Source organism: Tasmannia lanceolata, unplaced genomic scaffold (genome assembly GCF_043159265.1).
Source record: "Tasmannia lanceolata isolate RefF3 unplaced genomic scaffold, GAP_Taslan_0.1 ptg000004l, whole genome shotgun sequence".
Lineage (NCBI taxonomy): Eukaryota > Viridiplantae > Streptophyta > Magnoliopsida > Canellales > Winteraceae > Tasmannia > Tasmannia lanceolata.
Window position 1 is genome coordinate 6,531,972 of NW_027518681.1, and position 22,254 is coordinate 6,554,225.

The 22,254-nt window shown below is 36.7% G+C and overlaps 1 protein-coding gene across 1 annotated transcript; it reads right to left on the reverse strand.

The window, feature by feature from the left end:
- Positions 1-1,408: 1,408 nt before the first annotated feature.
- On the reverse strand, positions 1,409-21,920 carry LOC143876154 (branched-chain amino acid aminotransferase 2, chloroplastic-like). The gene is made up of 10 exons (XM_077377837.1): positions 21,638-21,920; positions 19,293-19,375; positions 16,601-16,775; positions 15,086-15,262; positions 14,840-14,971; positions 12,883-12,981; positions 11,649-11,765; positions 8,112-8,207; positions 1,862-1,974; positions 1,409-1,765 (listed from the first exon to the last, which is right to left on the reverse strand). The coding sequence occupies exons 1-10, from the start codon at positions 21,701-21,703 to the stop codon at positions 1,651-1,653; spliced, it is 1,173 nt and encodes a 390-aa protein (XP_077233952.1). The 5' UTR covers positions 21,704-21,920; the 3' UTR covers positions 1,409-1,650.
- Between the last annotated feature and the right edge of the window lie 334 nt (positions 21,921-22,254).

Genomic DNA, 22,254 nt, shown 5'->3' on the forward strand with positions numbered 1-22,254 from the left:
TGGAAGGGAGGAGAAAGGGTGCAGGACGCCCGCACTCCCCTTCCCCGGACTCTACACTCATCCTTGATCGTTTATACCCCATAAAGAACTCCTAGTTAAGTCTGGTAACTTTGTTATCCACTCCATCATCTTGCTGTTCATTTATCTGGTTGGGTTAAAATCTGACTTGGGTGTCGAAGTGGTCGTCCGGGACCAAGCCCGGACCCCCTGACCCCCTCTTTTCTGTGATTGTAGATATCCAGCGGAGGTTCTCTACCAGCCGCACGATCACGGATCCATATTTTGGCACCATCAAAGTGCGAAGCCGTGACATGTGATCATAACTTGGGTTTCTATTGAGTCGTGAAGAATAGATTGAGGAGACTAGATCTTCGCTTTCAAGCATGAAATTTTGCTACTTTGGTAAAGGTTTTCAAATGATAGAAAAGCAGTAAGCAATCAGGATTCATGCAATATTGGAAACTAGAAAGACTTCTATAATTAGATTCTACAGTCTTCAAGATTGAGGTCTATAGCATCCCTATTTTTTCCTAAGGATGCCCTCATACGACGATGACCAAATCTCTCTCCCTCACCCACCATCACCATTTGACAGGATTTCATGATGTTCATTTTAAAAACAATCATTTGATAGTAAAATTTGTTGTTTGATATGGCTTTACGACCAAATCATGCAGAAACAAAAATGTGCTAAAATATATCCTCTAATTTGCTGCCCTAGACTTAATGCTATATAAAAGAACATGCTTAGGCTCTTTCAAGGGAAATAAAATAAGAAATACAAGGGGCACATTAATTTTCCATGCTTAAGATATTTTTCATTAGTTTAGGATCCTTTCTATGTTTGGAATAACTTAATCGATGGTAGAGTAGATTACAAGTTATTTAGAATTGTTTCTTTATTATTTGTTAACATTTTCAATTGGATTATACATACCTTTTCATTATTTTTAGATAGGATTCATATTTCTTCCTTCCATACATGCCAGTAAATGTAAAATAACCTAATTAAGTGTGAATTACATATGTTGATTATAATATAAAATTTATGATTTCGACGTATAGACTAATCCTAGGTAAGGCGGGATTGATAGCTAGGGAGTCTGCTTGAAAGACAGCCTTAGTGCTTTACTGAACAATACGCATCAATGGTACTTGAGAACGATAACTGTTGAAATTGCATGTCGAATGCTATAGAAGCTGCTTGAAGTATATCCCTTACAGGCTACTTAAATGTAATCAAAATAGCCATAAGGGCTGGTTGAACCAGAGCCATATTGGCACATTACCCTCTTCGCTCTGAGCACATCAATCACATTTGGGATCTCACCACATTATTGAACATAGCTATGAGAAGTTTCCAATGCAATCTGTACAAGAAAGAGATATTTACAGTTCAAGAGACAAGTAAACAAAGCAGTTCATGTTTCAATACATGTCTCTCTTTTCGGGTTCTGCATTACACAAGTGCTTGGTCTTTGGACTTCAATCAATCTATATCACACTTGGGTCTTACCACATTATTGAACATAGCAAGATAAGTTCCTAATGCAATCTGCACAAGACAACTATTTACAGTACAATGGACATGTAACAAAGCAGTTTATTGTTTCTATATCAGTATGTTCACAAGTTCTAGGACTTCGGAGTTCAATCAATCTCAACTGTCCAACCCATCTTGTCCTCGACAAGACCCACTTGAATGCTTGTGAGGGCAGAGTGAAGTCGCTGAGAAACTGTCCCATCTCCATATTTATATTCTACCCTGCAAAACATGGTTAAAAGTAAATCAAGATTATCCATGACCACGGGTGCATGCACTCTGATAACTTAAAATAGAAAGATAGAAACTATAATGTACCTTTTTTCATGATAGGTTATACTGCCTACTGGAGCAATAACCACTGCAGTTCCTGTACAGAAAACTTCGTCGGCCTCCATCAGTTCCTCAACTGGTACATGGCGTTCTTCAATCTGACCAATTAGGGGAAAATGATTTAAAACTCACCCATGAAAGATTCATAGGAACATGAAAAAGTGTTTCACATAGACATGTTCAGATAAAATTCAAATCATTTTTTTTTTTGAAAGATGATGTATTTCATTACTTCTCAAACTACATTCGGGACCAGAAGTCCCAGCCTGCAATACAAGAGATTAACATATTTTGGCATGGGCATACCCAATACCTTTTCAAAGAAAACCATACAAATATAACAGACAAACGTACAAAGCCCTTTTCCTTCTTTTCTAACATGCTTTCTTTAAGTTAGCTACTGCATTTAAAAAAACTTTTAACTGTCCTTCTGAGGATGCCCAAAAAGTCTGGATAGCCTGAACTATAATTCCTCCTCGGAAACCCTAAACCGCACACTTCTTAAGATTATCCAAGATATGTTGGATCATGAAATCCGGCATTTCTACGAGAAGCTCCTCCGGAACTTGCTCCAGATGACTAGGGATTTTTCTACCCACAATTCTTTCTTTCACTTGTCGGATACCAACGATTTTGTTGGCTTCCCAATTAAGCCTCCTCATATCTTTTTCTTCTGCCACAAGGAATTTAAAGAACGGATGTGCAATGAGAGGCGATTGGAATTCCCTAATCTCTCTTGACCAAGTGAGACGGGTTAGGGTGAATGGGCATTCCTGAGCCTCTTATCTGAAGATATCCCATTGCTTACGAAGTAAATCATCAGCTACCTCTTTGGGCCAAGGGTCCATTATAGCGGCCTTTCCTTCATCATAAACCATCTCTTCCATCCTCCTCAATATGTCTTCTACAATCCTTACCTCTATAGACAAACACAATCTTCTACCTTCATAGGAGACAGAAAGACTAGGAGAAGTGCCTTGGTTTTCCATTCTCAAAATAGAAACTAAGCGACCAGAACCCAGATCCAACACAAGACCGAGAAACGCTTCGAGAAGCAAGGAGCAAAAGAAGATTCTCTGGAGGATCGCGTAGAGGCAGAACAGAGGTAAAAACCTAGAAGCGACCACAAAGCTAAGAACAAAAAGGATCTAGAAAAGTAAAATAAGCGAAAGGACCAAAGAACCCCGCCTCGGGACCCGGAAAAAAAAAGACGAAAGAACACGCCAAACAAAGAAACAGACGAAACTACCCTAAAAAGTTAAAGATCAAAGCCAGAGACCCTAAAAAATCTAGAAGCCAACCCTAGAAGCCCAAAAGAGGGTCAAGGCCCAGGCTGGCCCACACCGACTAGAGGATTAGAATTAGAATTTTGAAACTAGAGGGGGGCGGAAAAGTCTACGGGGCCCCGACCCAGCCCCGCGATCGGGGCCGAATCCAAACGACTAAAGGCACCCGTCGGCCCAAAGGGGCAGGTGATCCAGAATTCTCAGAGATTTCAATACCAATCCTATAGGCATGGTTTAAAATTCTAATTACAGCAAAGGAACCTGAGACGATCCGTCGAGAAGCAAGAATTTTGACCGAGACAAAGCTCATACAATGCTGATCATATCCTTCCAATTTTGTTTCTAGGACTCTACCAAGTAAACCTCCTATAGCCTCCACTGTTGATATTGCCCAAGCATGTAAGGGGATGCCATAAAGGTTGACCCACATAGGTTCCTCCACTTGAACGAATTCCTTTTTCCACAGAATAAGCGAACTCAAATAAGGTGCCAAGGATTCAGGACTATTAGAAAGAACCTTGAGACCCTGCACTTCAGAGTCAAACATAAAAAGAAGCTCGTCTTCCGACAGAATACATGGGCATTGTAGCGATGGGATGTTCCAAGTGCTTTTTGCCCAAAACCAAAGGTTTTCTAAAGCTCCGTTAGGGTTTTTCCTTTTCCCAATCAAACGGGACTTTAGGGATTCCATCCGAGCATTCACTTCCTTACCCGAGATGCAAAATATCGGGGATCCTTCAATCTTGTGAGAGATAGTGCCCGTGTCAGGCCATGGATCATCATCCATCTGGGTCAAAACCGGAGTGGCTAGGGGGCGGGTTAAAGAGAGAGGAACCCATTTGGAAGGGGTTCTACTTCGGCGACACCAACGACAATTTTCTCGCCACTCGAAATTGAGGTACCGGCAGGGAAGATTTTGCTAATTCCTTTGTCTGTCTTTTGATTTCTTTTGAAAGCACCCCCCGCCCCCACCGATGCCAGATGCGCCACAGATCGATTGCATATTCTACAAATTTTCCGCCAGCTGAAATTGTGATATTGGCAGTGTCAGCATTGCCAGTCCTCCGACCATCTTCTTACACCTCCTCCGACCATTTTCAAATCATTTTTTGATACGGGGCGTTCTTCAACCTGATCTATATTGCGGGAAAATGATTTAAAATTCTTCCATTAAGGATATAATAGAAAATTGAAAAGAGTTTCTTCTTCCAATTTTTTCCCTTCTAACTTGCACCTAAGGTGCATAGTTGCAAGTTTTCATCCATATTAACATTCTTTCCAACCAAAGTGAGCAAGAAAATGGAAAAGCTACAAAGAGATTTCTTATGGGAAGGAGGAGAGAACAATAGGAAGCATAAACATCTAATGAAATGGATAAAAGTAAGGTTGTTGAAGAAATATGGTGGGCTACGGATTGGTAACATAAAAATGAGAGACAAGTCTCTACTTGGAAAATGGCTATGGAGATTTTAGGAAGAGAAGTCATCACTATGGCATCAAGTGATTGGAGACAAATACGGGTGGGATTAGGGGGATTGGGAGCGTAGACGTCTTTAGGGAAAGAAGGCTCGGGGTGCATGGAAGTCTATACGTGAGTCCAGGTCTGCAAATGAACCCTTTGTTAGGTTTGTAGTGGGGAGGGAGGAGGGACAAGGTTTTGGGTAGACCCTTGGCTAAGAGAGTCTGAATTGTGTCATACATTTCCAAGCCTATTCCTAGTTGCCGCATATAGGGAGGCTAAAATGACTACTTGAGTGAGAGAGGTTGTTTTGGGACCTTAGGTATAGGCGAAACCTTAAAGATAGCGAAATTAATAGCCTAGAGTCTCTTCTTTCCCATCTTAATTGTTGCTACTATTCTCGCGTTTGGATATCAAATCCTTATAGTTCTTTCTCAGTTCGTTCATTCTTCTACAGGCTTCCATCATTGAACAGGGAAGGCTCTTGGTGTCTATGGATTTGCAAAGCAGAGGCACCACCTAAAGTGGTAGTTTTGCTTGGACAATAGCAAGGAAAAGAATCAACAAGTGAGATCACCACAAAAGAAGGAAAATGCAAATGGTGAGTTGATGTCTTCAGCTCAAGTAATGAAGAATGTGTGGATCATTTGCGTGTACATTGCACCTTCGCCCATCGGTTATGAATGACAACGATGAGAAACTTTGGGAAAGAAAGTGGAGTGGTGGTTCGTTTGGGGGTGTTGGTCAGGCAATGTGGAGATTGGTACCATACACTATAATTTGACAACTTTGGAAAAAAGAGAAACAACCACATTTTTAAAGAAAAATCCATAGCTGGGGGAGACTAGTGTTTGATATCAAATCTAATCTCATAGCATGGACTAAAAACAGCAAGGAGGCATCTAGCTACAATGTATGGGAGATCCTAAGGATTTGGAAGAAAATAATATTTGAAAAAAATAAAAAGCAAAAGGAAACACCAAGGTGGAGCTTGCCACCAAGTGGGTGGATTAAACTCAACTTTGAAGGAAGCTCAAAAGGAAATCCTGGCCTAACGAGTAGTGGAGGACTTTTTTGGGACTCAAATCGGCATCTTCTTTTATATCTTTCTCAGGTCGTCTTTGATGCAAATAAGGCGGAAGAGGGAGCCCTCTTATGGGGATTGAAATGGTTCACGGCGAATGGATCAGGCCATTTGATTATTGAAGGGAATTTAACAAACGTGATATCTTGGGTGAGCAATAAGGCGGTAGGTACATAGGCGTTAGCAGATATTATCTCAGAAATTAGAGACCTGGTAGCAACCATTGCACCAAAGTTACAACAAAAGCGTAGATCTGGGAACGAAGAGGCCGATGAATTAGCAAAGGATGGCGCGGAGAGAGAAGATATGAACATCCAAATGGCTGTTTAATGCAATCGTAGAGGTGTGTTGTAATCAGGGGTGGAAACATTCTCCTGTTGCAGACGGCTTCAATACTGGGGCAAAGGAGACAGATAACAGGAGTTAATCAAGAGGCATGGAATCAAGATTGGGCTGAAATTAGCCGCAAATCCATAGCGGGTCCTGTGATTAGGCGGATAGCGGCATTTAGGGATTGCTCTGTTGTGCTTAGAGAATTATCTGGTTGCTGGTTACTGTATAGCAGATTTCTTCCTGTTACAATGCCATCGAGGTTTATATCCTTCACGGGGCAGGAAAGGGGAAACTTGGTGTAGTTTCGGCGGTGCTTTAGCTGTAAAAGTGTTACTTTGGTGGGACGCCTTGTCCTCATGCTTGTAATATATTTACAGTTATTAATAAAATCATCACATTTCAAAAAAATATGCATTTCAGCATTTTCTTCACTTATATTAGGCTTATTGGCATCTTCATGCAATTTCTCAAGGTGCGGCTCCTTATATTTATTTACCTACATGTCGAAGCTTATGTTTTCCCTTCTATGTTTTCGGTTGAATGACCTACACTCTTGCTCCTCCACTCCTATGAAATACCTCTCTTTTGCTCTTTCATCCTTGTTATTTTATCTGTTCCATCTTCCATGGAAATCTATTCTCTTTTTGCTTATCTTCAATTCAATTCTATAGTTCTTCATGCCTTTCAATCTTTATCCTTTTCCTCCTTTTTCTCCTTTCTTCCTCAGATTGATTAACATCAGGCTGTGCCATGAACCTATCACTTTTGAAAGGGTTAGATCCTACCTATTGCTTGTGGACAAGGGGATATTAGACCATCTTGCTGGCTCACATGTCCCACCTCTAAAGTATTTGCAAACTATAAGTGAAGGGGAAGATAAAGGCCTTAAGTGCGAAAAAAGTCCTGAATTTGTAGCATCCACCGGAAGTGGTGAATTGACATGGATAAACTCAACTCTTTCATTGTAAATTCTCGCTCAGGCACTTGATGCGATTACTTCACATGAAATTTGGAAGAATATACATGAATCATATGCACAATAGTCTAAATCTCATATTAAACAATTTCGCAATCAGTTACAGAACTGCAAGAAGCGGTTATCCTCCATTCCAGTTTATTTGAATAACATGGTGTGTGTGACCAATTTCCTGCCATTCCAACAACCTTTTGATGAAAAGGATAATGTTTGATATACATTGAGTTTTCCTAGAGACAAGTACACTATTCAGCATCTCTTTGCGTATCCATTCTTTTTCTCCCCCTTTTTCTAGGCTTCAACTACTCCAACATGACAATTAATTTCTCATAACAAATTGCAACCAAAACAGCAATCATATAGAACATCCTTTGCTGATAATTATTAAGTTTATTACTCAAATGAACAATTGTCATCAAGAGGTCGTGGCCAAGGTAGAGGCCCCAGTCCTTTTCAGCTATACTCTATAGTAGAATTTTAAGCATGTATTACCTCGACCTCCTCCTAGGTATGGATATGTCTCTTTTCCTGGACACTATTCTTCAGCTGGGAACACATTAGCATCATTGACTGCTGCCAACTCCATCATGGCCAGGACCTCCTTTTGCCTCATACCTCACGCACTAAGTGTATTTGTTCTTTTTTCTCATGTTTTAATTATGGTAACATGAATTGCAAATATGTGGCAAGCAAATCATATTACAACAAAGTGTTATCATTGGTTTGGCATACACTCCTCAAAATCCAATATTTCATGCATGAATAACCTGCATTGAAATTGGCTTTCATTTTGTGCAATAATGGTGGAAGATGGTGAGATCACTCTGAAAGGCGTCTCAAGCAATGCGTTTACTAAAGAGCTACCTATTGATCATCACGATTACTGGGTTAACAAGCTGTTAATATTTCAAAGAAATATATCTTGTTAGACATGAATTTTGTGTGGTCCAGAAATATCTTGTCAGTGGAGAACGAGAAAAGTGCATCGCATAGCCAAAAGAAATTACAAAGTTTCTGATACAGGACTCTTCTTTAGCAGATTTATGGCAGGTTAAATTAAAATAAAATCAGAAATTCTCTCATTGAAGGCTAATTACCTGGTATCCACAACCACGGGCAATATCAATGACGCTTTTTCGTGTGATTCCAGGCAGAATCGTTCCATGTGTAGGTGGAGTTGATATAACATTACCCTGTAAGTGGTAGAAAAAAGTATATATATATATATATATATATATATATATATATATATATATATATATATATATATATATATATATATATATGAGAAAATTGGTTAATTGAATGCAAATAAGGTACATTTCTGAAATTGAAGTTGAGTGTTGAGAAACATTTAAAACCAAGAAGGGAGAAGTTTAGGGTGAGGAACTGGTAACGGCAAGAAACAACGGTGAACAGAAAGAGGAAGACCTAATAATCATATTCAAATAATAATGACGCAGTTGCCATCACCAATTGTTTTTTTCGTTCGGTAAGCTGGCTTGAATCCACAATTTCGCGGTTGACTACTAGATCACTGACATTGGTCAACCTACTTGGCTTCCCCTATCATCTATAACCTCCGTCATTTCCCAAAATACAACACTAAAAAAGAAAAAAGGCAAATCTCAAAATTTATAAGAACATCACGGTCTCTACGTATCCAAGATAAAAAAAAAACTTTGATTTTACCAGTTCAACATTTATGTTGTAAACCGAGAGATCTCTAGTCCGTCAAAACAGGCTCAAACAAAATGTGTAGCCTAAGAAAAGATGAGATGAAAGAAACATAAAAAAAACCAAAGCAAGATTTGTGAGGTTTGACAGTGTGCCTACGTCCACGAGAGAAGAGAATTTCACTATTTTGATTAGGGTGCAAAACTCTTCTTTTTCTTTCCTCTCAGCCAAGAAATGCACAAACCTCACACTACATAACCCTACTATGTGGCTTATATATGAATGCCATTACATCAACAAATTACTCAAATATCCTTATAGCGTAAACCGAAAATTGGATTTCCTTCTGTTGCCCCGGAACCCAAACAGGACTGCTCCCTTCGCACCCCGACCCGCGTGTGCGTCGTGCGCATTAGTCCGCCAGGGTGATGAATCACTGCCAGAATACAAGACATCTATGCAACGATATAGTTTTGTTGTAATCTACCTCATGGCGGAATGTGAGGCAGCTAAGAGATGCAATAGAAAAGAAGGAAATAATAGAGGATCAAGATGATGGGAGAACAGAGGAGGATGAAGGGAGAAGTGGAGAAAGGGAAGAGTGTTCATGTGCTTGGAAACCCCAACCCACGAATAGCTTTACTAATTTGTGCAAAGGGGGAAACCCAAAGAGGACCCACACTTAAGTCACTCAAGTGAACTTAAGTGAAATAAACATAACACGATACAAATCTCCAAATGCCCTTTTTACAAGTATAACCTCACAAAATATAAAATAAACACATGCATTAGCTTTACAATGATGGGCCCTACTGATTCTACACCCTCTCAAGCTGATGCATAGATGTCACACATGTCCAGCTTGCCCAAGACATCATGAAAAGTTGTTCAAACTCTCAATCCCGAACCTTCGGAGTATCTTTTTGGTAGGTTCCTCTATTTATATGGGGAATTCTCTATCTTGGTCATGATCATTTGGATCCCTTATCGGTCGTATCCATTTCGGAGTGCTTTTCAAATCCTACTTTCAGAGCCGCAATCCATTTCGAGTCGGATCTTCCATCAGAGTGTCCTAGGTCCTACTTATGTTGTACATAGTTAGGGCTAGGGTTAGGAGAGAGAGAGAGAGATCGTCAATCAAAATGAAAAGCGAGAAAATGAAATGACGATAAACTGTTGTGCTCAATCTTGTCCATTAACAATCGAATCCTCTGGATCCATTGAACCGTTTGGGTCCCTTGACACCCCTAGTTTTGAAAGTCACTTGATCTCGAACGAAATGACGATCAACTTTTATGTGCTTTGTCAGTTCATGAAAGACTGAATTAGAAATAATGCAAACGAAAGCCTTACACTTGCAATGCAGTTTCATTGGATAAGAAACATCAACACCCATCCCAGTCAGGGCAAAATGAAGTTTCATTAATAATTCTGTTTTTTGTTAGAATATCCTTTAAATTTTCATCATTATAGTGTCTTTCATTATATTATACTTTCTTTATAAGTTTAATGAATGGAGTGTCTTTTTTCTACATTGGGTAAGAAACTTCATCGGCCTGATTGTGTGATGGTTTCTATCATGCAGATGTCTTGTATCCCAGCAGTGATTCATCACCCTGGCGGACTAATTTGCACAACGCACATGTGGGTCGAGATGGGTTGTGCAGGGGGCAAGGCGCCCCTGCCAAGCTTTCCTAGGCAGCCCCTGAGAAGGAAAATTTAATTTTCGGTTTGTACTATAAGGGTGTTCTAGTAATTCTTAATGTAGCGGTATTAATATAAGACACATATTAGGGCTAAAGGTGGAAAAAAGTTTTGGGCATTTTATTGACTGAGAGGGAAGAAAAGAGAGTTTGTAAACCTAATCAAAATAGTGAAACTGTCCTCTCCCATGAACGTAGGTACATTGTATTGTGTGTTTTCTTGCTTTGTTTTTTTGTGTTTCTTGCATCATATCTTGTCGTTGGTTTCACATCAAATTTGATCCTATTTTGAGAGATTAGAGATCTCTCAGTTTTAAAAGTTTCTAAGAGTCTATTTGTGTTTATTCTAGCATTTTCCGAAGTTTCATATTAAATTTCATCATTCGCATACATTTCTATAAACTTGTATGATCTTACAGGATTTTCACTGAAATAACATGTTTCCATTTCTGTGATGACATACCGAAACCAGCATTTAAAACCTCCATACTTATCATGAATAAAATTCCAGATAGGGAACAACCTCTAGTATAGATAGACATCTGTTGTAGATAAGACCCTGAGTTCAATTTGTGAAAGAATGAAAATTGCATCAGGTGCGGAATTTGGCATACTTTCTATCTTCATTTACATAATGCAGCGACTAAATACTACCCTGCAGCAGACAACCTTAAGAAGCATGGTGATAAATAATAGATGTAATTCCTTTTTTCCATTTCTCTTTCATTACTTGAGATTGTGGTGCACTGGGTTTTTTCAGCCATGCCTCATTATCTAAAAGTCCGTGATCTTTAAAGGGAGACATTCTCAGTACACTCGGCATCAATCACATATTTGGTAGTCGCTTGAATATGTTCTTGAAACTTTGCAGAGATACCTTTCTCTCTTTAAAAACACATGTTCTTCAAAATTCAGTTTCCCATGTAGTTTGCCTAGACATGCTTTTTGGCTTTGTATGAGGTTCACTTCCACCTTTTTAATGTTTGAATAAACCATAAATTTTAAATTACATCCATTGATAGGCGTTGCTGTTGTAAATCAGTTAATAAGTGGAGAAAACTGAGACCAATCTGATTTTCACACCAAATACAGGGACTGCAAACCCAATGCTTTTGATTAAGCACCAGAAAGAAATTGGAGCTATATACTGATTATTAGTTTCTGCAATATTTTCATCAAATCAATTCAGACAAGGATTAAAATGGAGTTATGATTAACATCAACTAAAACCGGGAACTATTCAACTAGTGATACCTTCACAATGAAAATGTTACAAGAAGAGGCCTCCTCCAGATTCCGCTTGTTTACAGAATCAAGGTATATGACATCAGAAAAGCCTTTGTTCTTAGCTTGAGCCTGTGCCTTCAAAACCTACACATGATAAAAAGAAAAGGAATAGAGGATATGACATCAGATCCAGATAGGGTGCTACAATAAAGAATCAAATTATATCTGCAATTGTTATAAAACCTCACAAAATTTTTGTTTGCCGATGGTTGGTTATATCAGTAAAGCTTTAGGAAACCGTAAGCTTTAGGAAACCGTAAGCCCCGTTGGTGCTTGTGGGTGCATTCGAATTTCATATTATGTTATAGCATCATTCACAACATAGGAGTGGAGTCTATGTAATGGGCCGTTCAATTGTCTTTGTCACTAGATTCATCTTTTGTTATGAATACATTCTCTTGTTTACAAATAACCATTGTAAATTTATAGCAAGAAGGATGGATATTGAAGAATTATTTCATTAATTCTAATATGATATTGAGGTGTAAAATGTGGTGCTAAAATCTTAAATTTTACATTTCAAATCATAAAATTCGGGTCAAATCCCATGGAAAATGATTCATAAACCAACTTAAATGTTATTTGGAAAAAAATAATATTGAGATGTATAACTTTATCGAAATTGGAAGGCATGAAGCTTCATGATCGTAAATGGTTCTATCTCATAAATTAAAGGAGATGAAGTAGTTGTTAAATAATAAACGAAAAGTACCTATCAGTCGTAATGTGAACAACAAAGACCGTATCCACCATTGCTAATCTTTGGTGACAAAAACATTTGCCATTAGACTGATTACCTATTAGTAGATATTAAGCCACTTTGAGCCCTTTTTAGTTAATGAAGAATACCCACTCCCTGAAACTCTCTTCACCATTTTGCATGGTGTTACAGCTTGGAAGCCTTAGAGTTTCTTAATAAGCTGGCAGCTTTAGAGTTCCACATGGAATTAAGTGAATAGTATTTTATTCAATAAAAGTAAACTATAAATAGTTGATTCTCAAATATAAAGTGGCTATAATAATATATCAAGACCAAATAGGAAAAAAAGTATAATTTTAAAAGCACAGTTTCAATAAAACTAAAGTGTAAATAGTTGATTCTCAAATATACAGCGACTACAATAATTTATAAAGACTAAACAAGAAAAAAAATCGATTTTAAAAATACAGTTGCAATAATGACTAGGAAAATGTTTCTTACTGGTGCATAGTTGCTAATTGTTTTCACACCTCCAGTCCCACCAGGAGAGGCCCGATGAAATCCATCCGTGACGAACAAGTTAATGGGTGACAAACCCTCCTATACAATGAAGACCAAATTATCAGTATTCTTTGGTCAGATAAGTGGCATCTCTATGGTTCAAAAACTCAAAAGCATCCAAAAGTCATACAAGAATCAAGTGACACAAAAACAATATTACTATTTTCTAAAGAAAAAGTCCTTTAAACTCTAAAATGAGGTCTTAAGATTTCGAGGAAACACAAGGAAACTGTCATTAGTGATAAAAGACAGGTCTAACTTGAAATGTTTGAAAGTTAAGGAGGAAATTATTTTTTTCAGAAAAAAAAAATCTTCAATCACTAACATGATGAGATCTTAAAATTACACAAACCTAATTTGGAAATTTGCAAAGAAAAGAGTAATTTATTCACTCTGATGTAACATAAATATAGGGTGCAATTTACATCTGTACCCTTAGACCCTGTTTGGATTGAAAGAAAACATTTCTTATGGAAAAAAAATTTCTTGAGAAAATTTAGAGGAAAATGATATAATTGTGGTTAATTTAGAGGCAAATGATATAATTATGGTTAAATAAAAATTGAATAGGATTGGTTCAAATTATCTTTTTTCAAGTGTAAAAAAAAGTAGGAAATTTCAGAAATATTTTTCCTTCCCAAACTTTTCCAAAAAATTCCTTCAATCCAAACAATGCATTAAGGAAAATAATTAATTCAAACACTACAGAAGGGATAGAAAAAGGGAAGTGATAAATCCGCCCCTTTTGATTACTTGGGACACCCAGCAGCAGTGTACGTGGCAATCAGCCCCATTGAATCCTTCTGACGTGAAGTACATCACCCCCTCTGCAGTCATTGATACACTGCTGTTGGGTGTCCCAAGTAGTCAAAAGGGGCGGATTTATCACTTCCCTTTCTTTATATGCCAGACAAATAATTTTAACATGAAGCACAACTCATTCTAGAAGAGATGATTGGCCTGTAATGTTGGAAGACAGACCTGGGTTCAAAAACAGTTGCCTCTGGGGATTAATGATCACCTCAATAAAAAGGCTAACTAATGCAACACAACCTCACATTGAGATTGTGGATGAGGTGGATCAACATGTGCAAAAATTGGAACATGTAACCTGCCTAGCTGGGTCCCACTTAGGTAGAATAATTTAGTTTACATGTTGTGGTATTTTCTCTCTAGTTGTTTGGTATGGATAGGGGTCTTACAGATAACGGGGACATTACAAGTTAAACTTCGACGGTTCTAGGCCCTGGAACCGTGGGCCAGCTGGATTAGGTACCTGCAAAGCCACGATGGAACAACGATATGGGAATTCTCTGGCACGATTGGATTTGCAGATTCAAATGAGGTGGAGATTAGAGCGGTTCACCAAGGAATTGGGATGATTGAGCCCAGCATTCTTGATCAGGTTACAATGGAAGGTGATTCCTTGAATGTTATAAAATGGGTGAAAGGTAGTCGAGACATTCTCGGAGGTGTTCTCATTGGATAGATGAGATCATGGATCGAATGGCTGGTACTTCTATTTCTTTTCATCATGTAAGATGATCAGCGAATAGTGAGGCTGATAGACTGGCCAAGGAGGGAGTCTCACAGATGGACTGAAAATTTTCAATTTCCTTCCACCTTGACTAATTTTGTGCATTAATTCTTTGTTGCCTTGTACTTGATCTTAATATAATTCTTTGCCATTCAGAGGGAAAAAAATGAATAAGGGTTATCTAGATTGGCTTGGGTGCGAGTTTGTCAAGTGGGTATTCTATAAATAACTTTGTTCAAGAAAGTGTGTCTTTGTGCACAAAGGATTGATCCTTCCGTCGAAGTGGGTCATAACATAACATCCAACAACAACATATAAAAAAAAAAAAACAGAAAGAAAATCAAAACAAATAAAACCCACTTTGAAATAGTTGCCAACAGGGGAAGCATAAATCAGGAATGTGTACTCAGGTGACGGGGCCAAACCCAGAGAAGGCCCACTTCCAATGAGCAATGGTCGAACATATAACGACCCTTTTCCTGAAGGAGGCACCTGTTCTCATAAATTTAAAAAACAAAGAAAGAAAATTGAATTTTATCTTAGACCCATTATCAGAAATCAACAAAATTACAAGAATTGTAATGAAAAATAAGGCCTGGTAAATACCCAACGCTTGTTAGCCAAGACAGTTTGCTTAACAGCATGGATGAATTGATCAATGGAGGGGGATGGCATGCATAATCTTTCAGCACCCATTTGCATTCGGAGAGCATTTTCTTCAGGGCGGAAGAGCAAGAGCCGACCATCTTCTTTTCTGTATGCTTTTAGTCCTTCGAAGAGACCCTATTCAAGATTTAATTGAGCCATTGAGTGCATGTTCTGTTTAAAAATTTAGGAAATGATATTATAGGACCCTTGTTTTGATATTGGCGCCCCCTCTTTGTTTTAACCTTCTCTAGAGATGGTTGTTGTTATGTGCCTCTAGATGGGTCCCACTTGGGGTGGAATAAATTAGTTTAGATTTTGTAGCTTTTGGAGTTTGTTTTCTTGTTGGTTTGGTATCGGTAGGATTTATAGATAAGGGTTAGGGTTTCTGGGTAAGAATTTTAGAGGAAGTGTTGAGGTGACTGACAAGTGGGTTTTAATTTGGTATAAATAACATGTAAGTAGTCTTTTTGAAATCAATGAAGAATTCAAACTTAAAATGGTGTTTTTGAACACAAAGGAGGACCAACCTTGATCTTCCCTCTAGGAAAGATCAATCATGTTGCGAACCGATTTGGCTTGTAACACTGCTGAACTTTGATATGGTTCTGTGATTGTTCTCTTGCTGTTAAAAGTTGAAGTGAATCCTGTCGTCGTACTGTAAAAGGTTGGATGGCAATGAGATGAGAGGGCCCATCTGCTTTGATATTTTAGCAGGTGATGGGAACTCTAGGTCATGGGATCTGTGTCTCATCACCATCCAATTTTTTATCTTTTGCATGTTCACATACCATTCCTCTCTACTAAGGCCCTGTTTGTTTAAGATTATGACAACTGATTGTGAGTACCGAACCAATTATTGGACTCAAATTTAGACGTAAAATTGAGTCAAATAATTGGTTTGGCACTCATAATCGGTTGGCATAATCTTAAACAAACAGGGTCTAAATGAGGTTCAGTTCCATTATTTTATGTTACAGTTTTCACTGCCTCCATCATCAGTTTCTTCAACTTAGTGATTTATTGGTCAACCTCTGTCGTCTTCTAATCTGCTTCAATCTATAATAATACTGCTAAGAGAATGTTGTTGAATTGACGAGAATTCTTGAAGCCATCAATTGGGTTTCTTTTGGGAAATTGAGGCTTGTAGAGTTTCAAACAGTTAGCTGAGTTCTGTTTCTGTCTTTGCTTGTGTTTCTGTAATTTAGAATTTAGCAACTAATATTATCACTAACCATCGGTATCCAAATATTTACATGTCGCTGAGAGAACGTCTTACATGCACACCTTAAACTGTTGATATGACAAAAAAAGGAAGGCAACGAAGACATCAAGGATCTAAGGCTATAACCTGTTACCAAGTTTTATAAATGAGAAATATTTTTAGATGGTCAGTTTCTAAAACAAGGTAGAATAGAAGTCTACATGTAAAGAACTGACTATCAGATTTCAAATTTCATGAAGGGCTCTACTAACCTGTGCATAATTCAAGACACCAGATGCAGGGCTCAACTCAATGTTCCCATAGCGATTGAGTTCACCCTGTGAAAAGTTCTCATCTCGAGAACATTTCATGACATACATGTAATCAGTGGGCACAAGACTAAATTCAAGCTCATCCCAGTTCACATTAGCCAAGTCATCACAACCCCTGTCATTTCAGCCGGCACAGTTATTTTTCTTATCATTTTCATGATCTAAAATCATAAAGTTCGAAATAAATCAAATAATTGGACAATGGCATAGAAAATATAAATAAATCATCAGTATCCTAAATCTGTTGGCAGTGCTGTTAATTTTACGATTACAGTTCAAAACCAATGATTTGATTCTAACCATTTGAATGCTTTACAGTTCAGCTTGAATTTCAAATAGAAATAGTACATGAATCATCCTATATGTTCAACACTGAAATGATCTAAAGGTTCCCTGAGAGTTAATTGTTTTGAAGTTAGTTTATATTACAGATTGAATGGTGATAAAATATAATTTCAGGTTACATATTTCGCCATCTTCTCATGTCTGACTGGTTTGAATGCTGTGTATAGCTCTTACTTATTACTACATAGGGATGCTAAGCATGATAATTGACTAAATCTGGTAGTTTTTTGTCACATGGTTGATTTGGGCAGATCATTTTTATATTTTTACGAAAATACTAAAGAACTTTTTATATAACATAGTTTATGATTTATGACTCAGTTAACTAACTAGTGGTTTTATATTGAAAATCCCCTCTAATTATGAACTATATGTTTTGCATAACTAGCATCCAAAATGCAAAAAACTTTTTACATGCACAACTAAAAACAAGAGATCAAAATATCTTAGAACATGCTAGGATCCATTAAGAGCTCATATTATCCCAAAGAAGGATGTGATTTCGTACTGAGAGAGGCTTACTACAGGTCTACAATTTGGTTAGTTGCTTTAGCAGAAACTCTGCAACACCGGTACTTTAGTCAAATAATTGTCTCTCTCAGTGATATGTATATATAGTTAAGGAAATTCAAAATTAGTACCTGAAATTCTGAAACTCCAAAAGTTCTTTGATATCCGTAAATCAAATATTGAATAGTTTCATAAATACGAGTTGAGGAAGAAAAAAGACTTATTACTTGGTTAACTTACCTAATAAAAGAGCACAAAATGACTTACCCAAAACTTCCTAATCCTATCACAGTAAGTAAATAGAAAAAGAAAAAGGAAAAAAAATCCTAAGAATTTTCAAACCCTAATGAATCCAGTACTCTGAAATCATTAGGGTCTGGCAGTTGAAGCATTCTTTGCATGCCATTCAAAAGATGTTGTTGTGTCATAAATAAGGCTTTATGACACCCTTTCAAATAGCTTAGTATTTTTCATATTGTTTTGGTATGTGCATCCTTACCATCTTGCATGGTCGATAGCAAGTTAGACAGAAAACTGAATATGGCAACAACACCCGGGAAAGAACTGTGGCAAGAAGTGTTTAATATCGTGGAGAAAACCATAGGAAGCAAAGAAGGGGTACATATAATCTAATGAACCAGATCAGACTGGTATGGGTTGGTGGGGACCCAACCATGCAGAGGTCCATACAGCAAGGAACGTGCAAAGTAAAACAGTATATATTTTCCATGCCAACAAGATGGACAAATATAGGGAAGCATTATGAACAGCAGAAGTTGCAAGACTCTATAGAAGAATCAATAACTAATAATGGTAGAAAAATAAAACAAAAAAAAAAGTAGATAACAAAAAAATCTAAAATATCGGGATGACCTGAAGCATATACATGCAAATTTTTAAGAATGAAGAAAAAAATGGCAGAATTCACTAATGTGACTAGTTGAGTGCGAGGGATCAAACTAGTTATAGTCTTTCTGGTTTTCAGCATAACCATGAATGACACACTTTGATGAATGAGGGGATAACATCTCCCTCCCAAACTGAGGAAACTTTACAAAATAAGTACAGACAGAGATACTACTCGTAATAATCATGTCTCATACTAGTCAGGTACTGAACAAGTAAACAAATCCAATAGAAGAGGTTGGGAGTTGGTTCACCAAATATATATTATAATGTGAAAATCTTCATCCCAAAAGGAAAAGATGGGTGAAAAGGCCAGAAGAAGACATGACAGTGTCTGAAGCGTGTGATGTTTCATCAAGTCATCGATTATCTTGAGTGTAATATAGGGACACTGATGCACAATCTCATTATTAGAAATGTTCCACTCAAATTTACAAGAAATTTACTCTATCCTAAATCTCAAGATTTAGTAAATGGATCTCAACCAATTCAAAATAATATGATGAAAGATCAGAAAATAAGCAACACTTAGGACCTAGCACTTTTACTATAGACATTAACATAGAAATCAAAATGAGTAACACACAGAAAGCCACTTTAAATGCAAAGGAGTGAAGAATGTTCCCAATACATAAACATGAATCAGAAGTATGATATGTACAGAAGAAACCACATTCATACATTGTGCTCAAAAGAAATCTACTCAACCTTTAAGCTGGCTTGTCTCTTCCACATTTATATAACTAAGAAGAAAACGTCAAGGTAACACACGTTTTGGACACTGAGATTATTGAAATAATGAAATGAGTGGGGAATAACGCTATGGACATTTCTATAATTTTATAGATAATTTTTGCATTATTGTAGTCACCTGTAAGTATCTGAAGTAGCTGTTTCAGAGACTTGTTGCAAAGAAGTTGCAGCTTGAGAAGTATAGGAAAAGTAATTTCCCAGCTGCGAAGATGTACGGGTAAAGAAAATCAATAGAATTTCTACTAATTCGATTCCTCTTGAAAAAATGATCAAAATCAAATGAAAGCGTAAATCTTATGGAGCAGTTAGCCAAAGGTATGCGATAATCACAGCATCTGATCATTCTAATTCAGTTTAATACTTGCTCATTTCATGATTACTGATATCTCCAGATAAGGGAGATACTATAAAAAACAAAAGAAAAACAATAAACAATAAAAATGTGAAAAGAAACTATCAAAGGAACCTTTGGATGGAAGATCGGTACAAGTTTCCTTCTGGACAGGTTATATGTTAAACATCAAGATTTACTTCTTAACCATTTCACACTTCCAAGTTCCAAAGAATGAAAAATCGTGTAGTTAGGTTGAATTAGCATGCCAATCTTAAAAATATTACAACTAAATGGTATGTTTAGGAAAATTGGATATGATTGACCAACACTCTGATTGAAGGTAAACTTGGTAATTGTTTCATTGTTTTCCTAATGATAACTAGTATGCATCCCCTATATCACTTATAAAGCTTAGTCTTGAACTGATATAAACATAGAAATATCTGGAATTTCTAGAACAAATTAACCAAGTCCTAAGAAATGCTGAACCTACATTGTTGATGTGTCAGTACATGGGTTCAGACTGAACTAATCAAATCAAATTACCCATTGGCTAAGATCCTATACCTGCATTAATAAGAAGTTTTTTAATTGTACAACGTTAGAACTTCCCTAAAACACAAATTAATGGAATTTAGTGAATAAAAATAAGTTAGGACCATCACTAAGTCAACAATTTTTACAGGGTGACAATTCACAACTAGCTCAAGCATTACACGACAAGTGTAGAGGAGAAGCTTGTGCCCTATTTAACATTCACAAGCCCCAGACTTATAAATGCACCACATAACATAATAAACAGAATTCTTTTTTGATGATCTGAAATCTAGCCTATCCTATTTGTGCCTACCCTTTAATTTGATTTTGTAGCCATACTTATATCACAAATAACAAGCCCTTAACTCATTTGTTAAATTTCTCCATTATTTTCAAATCATCATTAGTTCTCCTCCCATGAAAATTCATGGAATAATGTACTTTAAACTTCTTTTTCCCTTGTTATTCAATCCATCCCTTTTCAATCCACTCATTTAAGTGCAGCAGTTGTATGTTACATGGGTTGAAAATACAGAAATTGGATTTTTCAAATGATAAATTTTGTAATTTCACTAATTCTTGTATGATTTCCATTGATCATAGCAAGTGCTTATATAGGGTACATAAAGATGAACATAGAATGTAAGTTAGATAACAATGGAAAGAGATAACTCTAATCTAATTCAGCCTAATCTAACCCAATTATTCTATCTAAGCCAATCAAATCAAATCTCAGAAGATTTGATTTTGATCTGATTTTATTTACTAATATATCTACTTGCCCCATCAACCAACTTGCTTAATCTACCACATAGACAATCCAATGGTGAGATCAACATATTCTATCATTCAAAGAAACAAAAAAGGAAAGAGGATGCAAGAAATTAGCTAAAAAGAAAAAGAAAAACACTGAGAAAGATTCTAATTCCAACAAATGGCATGCCAAATAAAAATTTAGTGAGTACCAGTTTCTCTTACACAGATAAGAATTTTTATTTTTTATTTTTTGGAATCATAGGAAAAAAATTGTAAATATGTTTGAAGCACATAGAAAACAGTAGTCATGCTCATGGATAGTCAGTACAAGAGCATTATATAGATTATTTCCTCTCTAAATTAATGGATAAATCAATACTATATTGGGAAACAGGGGACGCTGCTGAACAAAAGCTATGTGTTAATCAGACTTGAAATAACCATAAAAAAGAAAGAACTCGAGGACGAATTCACTGAGATGAACCCAACAAATACTGATGAATTGAATTTCAGATTTCACATAGAAATGATCCAAAATAACATAAATTTCATCGGATTGTGGAGGGTCTGTATCAAATATTAAATTGTATAAAGAAATACTTTAATGTTTAATGGCATAAATTTCCATATCTGCAGTGGAAAACAAACAGATCAAGTTTTTATTTGCAGGTCTTATTAAATCAATCATGATCATCCTCCTCTAATACAACTGATCAACAAATTCACCATACCCATCAACAAAATAAGCAAACTAAACAAAAAAAAACTAATGATTCTTCTATAATGCAAAAAAAAAAAAAAAAAAAAAACCCAAATCATGAAAAATGAAATCTGACCTTGGAAAAGAAAATTCTACCCACAAGCTTCTGCGAATAGCAACGAGAAAGACGTTGTAGAAACATATCTGATCCTCCTTGTTACTATTTTTTGCAGCTAATATTTCTCACAATAAAATTCAAATTTTCAAATCAGATAAAGAGATTGTTATTTTAATGGTAATGAACCCAGGAAGAGAAAACCAATTGAATTGAAAAAACTGTTGGGAATTGCAGGAAAAAAAAGGAGAGGACAAGATATGATGAGATGTTGAGAGATTCTCCTAGATAGAAAAAATAGTTGTATGTGACACCATTAATAGAACATACTGCTAAGTGTTAGTCTAAAAAAACAAAGACTGTTCCACGTCAATGGGATAACGGTTAGAAGTGCATTTTTGGAAATTTCCATTTCTAATTCAAAATTACATACAAAGTCCTTTTATTTGTGTTAGTATGATCTGGGCCCATTATTATTTTACTAACTGTGGACAAATCAATAAGTGGGCCCCACAGTGGATCCAAAAATCTTAATTGCATTGATTGAATGAAATATTGGATGGTTGATTCATACGCCGTTTGATCGGATGGTGTGGTTAGGACTTAGGATATTGAGTGGCTGATATGATTTTGGACTG